At 32.2% G+C, this 6338-nt stretch overlaps 1 protein-coding gene across 1 annotated transcript; it reads left to right on the top strand.

Moving 5' to 3' along the window:
* The first annotated feature begins 4214 nt into the window (after nucleotides 1-4214).
* On the top strand, nucleotides 4215-6093 carry LOC134247455 (fibrinogen beta chain-like). Its single transcript, XM_062729819.1, has 4 exons — nucleotides 4215-4577; nucleotides 5189-5340; nucleotides 5470-5566; nucleotides 5992-6093. Exons 1-4 carry the CDS (start codon nucleotides 4289-4291, stop codon nucleotides 6009-6011), a joined length of 558 nt encoding a protein of 185 aa, XP_062585803.1. The 5' UTR covers nucleotides 4215-4288; the 3' UTR covers nucleotides 6012-6093.
* Nucleotides 6094-6338: the final 245 nt, after the last annotated feature.

The raw sequence follows: 6338 nt of genomic DNA on the forward strand, positions 1-6338 counted from the left end.
GGATGAACCTGTTAAATAACAATTCATTATCGCTGGAATAAGGGAATTTTAAAATATTTTCTGTTGATTTATGATGTTAAAAACACAAGTTTAACAAAATTGTGGAGATTTTTAGACATAATTTTCAAATAATTCTGATTAAACTTTCATTAACTTATTTCCATCGCATTTTAAAACCCAGAGGCGACTTTGAAATTCAATAGCGCATTTTACTATTTTTGAGCGATCATCTGGCACAGACTACATACAAGCTAAGTTTTATTTATTTTTTGTAACGGTATATTCATCAACTTTCTCAGCTTCCTCACCTCAATGCACATACTTGTAATCCCGGCTAATCTGTAAAGGACTATTCAACGAGGGAATTTATTTTATTTAATCCCAAGTTTTCTAATTTTATCACGTCTGATAATCAAAATAATGTAAAACTTTTGCATCGTGATTTGATTATAACGACCTACATCACATGTATTATCACAAGACTTTGGAGCTTTTTACTGGTCTACAAGTAAAATGAAAAAAAAGGCGAAGACAACGACAAGTCATTGATCTAAAAAAAAAATCCAGAGATAGGATTAGGAGCCTATATGAAGAAGAAGCATTCCCTTCAGACCGGTCACATTGTGAGCCCTTTGTAATAATTAGGTATAGAACAATTTTGTCCCGTTTTAATTCACCTTTCCTGTTTAAGAAATTATGCCATATTTAGTGCTAAATCAAAGGCTTAACTGGGCCTAAATACTACATGTAATTATATAATCATACCTACAAAAACTGACTGGAAAAAAGTAATCAAACCTTCATACTGTGGTAAATATTTGAAATTATCAATCTAAAAAAAATCTTGTACACATAAATCTAAATTTAGATCACAACTCCAAACGTACTAAATAAACACCAATTCTCGTCTGACCACCCCCTCCCAATCCGAGTTTACATCTGTGTGAGTTTGTTTAGGTCATGCTCTTGATCATGCATTATTTCTGATTCGTAAAATGATAACGATAATATTGAATTATTTTGGATGAATTCCTCCTTCTATGTACAGGAATGACAAATTCGACAGGGGTTTCTGAAACAAGGGGTGTGCGCATTCATGGCGCTGAGCCAATGTCCATATATCTCCCAAAGTTAATATGGATTTTTTATGTATATGACTCAGATCATTTCGAACTATAACTTTTCTTAAAGAATAATTCATTTAATAAAAAATAAATTTGTTCAAAGTATAAAAAGAATCAATTTGTTTTACATTGCGTGCATAAACAAATTCATTGTACACGTAAAACGTCAAATGACGTCATAGTGCATTTTGAGTATATTACCCGTAAAAGATCCAATATTCAACAACAAATATCTCTGTAACGGATGCGTGTAGCATATAACGTCCATCATAAAAATTGTAGGGAAAGTTCCAAACTTTTGGGTTATGGCTTTAATTTTAATTTTATTTTGTGTTGTAATTTAGATAAAGCAAACAGAAAATAGCTGAAAATCAGTCATTTATGCGTAATTTTCTCAATTTCCTGGTAGGATATGCAATATTCACGTCAGGTTTATGATAATTTCCTAACATCAAATAGAAAAACTTTGTGTAGCAAAATTGTTCAGTTTCTTCTGTAGTTTAAGAAAATATAAATTGTTTTGTGGTATCTCAATTATTAACAAAACGCCAACATTTTTATATCTGTGATGGTGAAAGTGCGTCCAAATGCGTCTCTGGGGGTTAAAGGGTTAACACGCCAAGCATGATCCTTAAAGAGTTCCATTGTTATTCTCGTCCCTCTAAGACTTTCTCGGTTCTGTCAGAAGAAATAAGTTAACAAGAGGCCCATGGGCCTTATAGGTCACCTGAGTATCATGTAACAACTTTCCAGCAATTGTATTTGGTTCGTGTTTTAATCCAAAAGCCATGAAATTCACAAATTTTGAAAGAGGCACCATTGCTTATCAAAGGGCAGATTTCAAAGCATTAATTTATTTTTAGTCAAAGTACACCCCTGGTACCCCTGACCCAGTGGCCCTGAAATTATCTATTTTGAAAGAGGCCCCTTTCTTCATTATAAGGCCATCATTTTTTTTATATTTAGGGATAGTTATGAACATGAGAATAAAAAAGTCCCAAAGGAGAAGGAAATAATTTTTTTTTTTTTGATAAATCAATTATTAATATTTGTACATTCTTTTTTTATGCTATCCTAATAGGCTCCTTACCACTGGACACATACTGCTTATAAATAGGAAAGTAGAATATTTTTAATTATTGCTCATAAATTTTATCATCTGCCTATTTGGGCCAGTTATATAAATTTTGTGATGTTGATCAAAATATATTTTTAAAAATAAATTCTTTAAAAGTCTTTCAATATATCTTGATTTTTTTGATATGTGTTAGGTGAATGTGTAGACATTGTTCTAAAATTTACTTGATCCCTAAAATTATAATTCCTATCGTAAAACAGACAGGGAGTATTGGGGAGTAGGGTGAACATTTTTTCAATTAAGTGTAAAATAATTTTTCTGGCTGATACAAATGATACTACATGCCTGTGTATATTTGTATATTCTTGCCTTTTAAAAGTTGAATTTTTTTTTTTATTTCTTCAGGTTATTGTTTATTTCTTCCTCAAACATGTCAAATGGACTTAACTTCTCCCATAGTTTTATTCATTACATCTGATGCATAAGCAACCCTTTTCTGAAGAATGATGCTTAGACTGTAAGCCATAACAGAGGCCTAAACAATGTCGCTGGCAATATGCAATAGCTACCACGAGCAGTTTAAAACCTGGGGGAGGAAAATAATTTACAGACAGTTACGTTTGAAACGAACACATACTTTAATTATCTCACCAGCATGTCATTGTGCAACAAAGTCGTCAGCATTTTATTTGTCCTTTGAACGGGTGAAACGTTTTAAATAGCACTCTTATCGATGAATTTTACACTAAAACCAAACTATCTTCTCAGCTTTATTTACCCGCCGTTTCATCGTAAAACCGGAAGTGCGAGTTCGTAAATTTGATATCTCGATCCCGACTCAAATTTGACATAGGAAAGAAAAAAATTGTTTTATTTTTTCTGAAAATTCAAAACCTTGAGTGGAGGGTTTGTAAAAATGAAAATAAAATAAATCATGGCCTTAAATATATAATTAGATCATTAGCATATTAACCAGGAGCAAAGGATAAGATGTTCAAAGAATTCATGTATTTTCACTATATAATCAATAGAGCCCCGCCCTAACACCAGAACCCCTGCCCCTGGGGCCATAAATTTCATAATTTTTGGTAGAGGCACTCTTGCTCATCATAACTATGTACTTAGTTGGTTTATTTAATACCCAGGAGCAGAGAAGAAGATTTTCAAAGAAATAACGCATTTTCACTACCTACTTATTTAGCCCCACCCTAGCACTAGAACCCCTGACCCCAGGGCCATGAATTTCACAATTTTGGTAGAGGACTCATTGCTTGTTACAATCATGCGAACAGTTTGACTGCTTGATGTCCAGGAGTAAAGGAGAAGATTTTTAAAGATTGCATTAATTTTAGTGGTTTTGGCCCCACCCCTCAGGCCCCAGGGAGGCAGGGATCATGAAATTCACAATTTTTGTTCCCCTTTACCCATAGATGCATTACGCCAAATTTGGTTTAAACTGGTTCAGTGGTTGCAGAGAAGAAGCTGAAAATGTTCAAATGTTAACGGACGACGGACGACGCACGACGCACGACGACAGACGAAAACAGATAGCAATAGGTCACCTGAGTAAACTCAGGTGACCTAAGAATTGAGTAAACCATTGATAATAAATTGTGTTACGTTAACATTTAGAGGCTACTGTATCATAGTTGAAATAAATCAAAAAATTCTTAATAATGACTAAGAGACTAAGAGTCAGATAATTGTTTCTTTATTTTCATATCGAAGTATCTGAATCTTTAATTTGATTCAAGAAAATTTATACTGACTTTTCATATTTAAAGCTAATGAATATAAAAACCTCTGTACAAAAAAAAAACAGACAGTAACTAGGTTTAAAAACAGTTTTCATTGTTATATTTCAAATTGCAATTTCAAAACAAAATATTTATGACAATTCATAATAACAAATAAAATCGATACTTAAACAACGGTAAAATATAGATAACGTAAGAGTAAGCCAATCGCTTTTCAGTCATTGATTAAAGTACGATATATATATTGGGCTGTTGGAAGACCCTTTGGCAGAATATCAAAGATTAACAAAAACGCAGAAATTTTATATCTTAAAAAAGTAAAGACAAAAATGGGCAGTCAATTGGTTATCTCCGTAATGGTTGGCTTCTTGGCTTTATCTAAAGCAAGCATTATTTCTCAGAAATTTATTGCAATATTTGAGCTGAATGATAACATATCAAACTACGAGATTTTAGGAGAACAGAATTCTAATTCTTTGACCGAGTGCGCCGCGATGTGTCAAAGGGAGTGCGTCTTAATTGGTTTTAACCCTGAAATGAAGAAATGCCGTACCCACAAGAAAATAATAACGTCTGGGATATCTAATGAGGCCGGTTGGAGATACTACTCGAATAACTGTATGTTGTTTTCTTTCTCTTTGCTTCTTTGTTTTTTTTATAGTTACTCTCGAAAAGACAAGATTTTTTTCGTTGACATTTCTTTTAAAGTAGTACAAGTGTATTTTCAACATAATTAGTAATAATATTCATTTAAGCTTTATGACAAGGATCATTCTGAATTACAAATAAATTTTAGCTTGTAATTAACTACAATATCGACAAAAAACTCACCTTAAGCTAGTTTCTCGAAATTTACGAAATGTTAAATTTCACATACATTATATCATACAAAAAAGAAGATACCATGATTTTTCGACAGCTATTTTATGGTCCAAATGGTTTATCATCTGATCTACAAATGCATTTTTTAAAACATTTTTTCAATCAACAGAGTATTGAAAATACTTAGTAGTTGTATTTTATTTTAGATACTTTTCATTGTGTCATAAATCAGAGATTTGTAGCAATTAGAAAAAAATGATTTTAGATAATGGGGAACAGTTTAACCTTATCTGCATTGTACATGTAACATTTTAGCTTCAACAGTTATCATTTATATATCATGCAGGCATTATATTTCCTCTCATTTCTTGTACATACGCATAATATGGTCCCAATACTTTTTTTAGATTGTGTTTTCTCTGCCATGCCCAAAGATTGTAACGAACTTTGTGAAGATGGACAAGCTACTACAGGGGTGTATGATATATACCCCTATGGGACCATTACCAGTCCTGTCCGTGTGTATTGCGATATGACGACAATGGGCGGGGGATGGACGGTATGTAGTTTATTCTAAAATGTTGTTTTAAGATTGTAAGATAAAAATTATGAATATTTTGAGTTTATATCATAATAATTGATTGTTCCAAGCAATAAATTGAATTGTAATGCATGTTAATTTTCAAAGGCCATTCAGAAACGCGTAAACGGATCCGTAAGCTTTGACAGGAACTGGACGGAATATAAAAATGGTTTTGGTTCACCGGAACAAAATTTCTGGGTTGGTAAGTGTAAATCGCTTTCAAATAAGAACTTTTTATTCCTTCAAAATTTTGAGGATAAAAAAATCTTGTTGCAAGTAAAAAATTATAAAGCATAATAAAGATCTGAATTTAAAACTAGGAAATACGTGTTCTAGGACATTCACATTTCGTGTTAAATTTATATCTTAAATGATTAGAAAAAAAAACAAAAGAAGAAAATCATATAGCGACATATTTTTATGAGACCAAATTAAGCATAATTGTCTGCAGCTATAAGGGAAATAATTTGATTTTTAACTACGGTAGATTCATATTTGTAATAGAATTAATTGTATTGCCATGGACTTTTCAGCTGATTTCAAATATATCTTAATACAGGAAATGACATAATCCATCAATTAACAAAAGAAAACTCATCATCCCTTTATGTGTCCATCACTCTCCAGAATGGTACAACGCTTTATGAAATGTACGACGGATTCTCTGTCTCCAACGAAGCTGGAAAATATCAACTCTTTCTTGAGGGACCTGCTACGGGAACCTTAGGTAAGTGTATTCACGTTAAGTTCTTAAAATTAGGTTCAAATTACCCATACCTACCTTCCTGGTCCTTGTTGCACTCGGAGGCACAATGGGCAAGGACGCAAATTACGCATTTTATTATAATAATACTTTTCTTTATTGAAAGATTATTAAGTTATGAGGAAAAAGAGAAAGGTACGGTTTTTTCTGATATTCTGTATAATTTTTTGATTCCACACTTATTAAGCATGTTTAATATTTCAAAATATCA

The sequence above is a fragment of the Saccostrea cucullata genome, unplaced genomic scaffold (assembly GCF_032062105.1).
Source record: "Saccostrea cucullata isolate Sc308-1 unplaced genomic scaffold, CSIRO_AGI_Scuc_v1 ctg11897, whole genome shotgun sequence".
Lineage (NCBI taxonomy): Eukaryota > Metazoa > Mollusca > Bivalvia > Ostreida > Ostreidae > Saccostrea > Saccostrea cuccullata.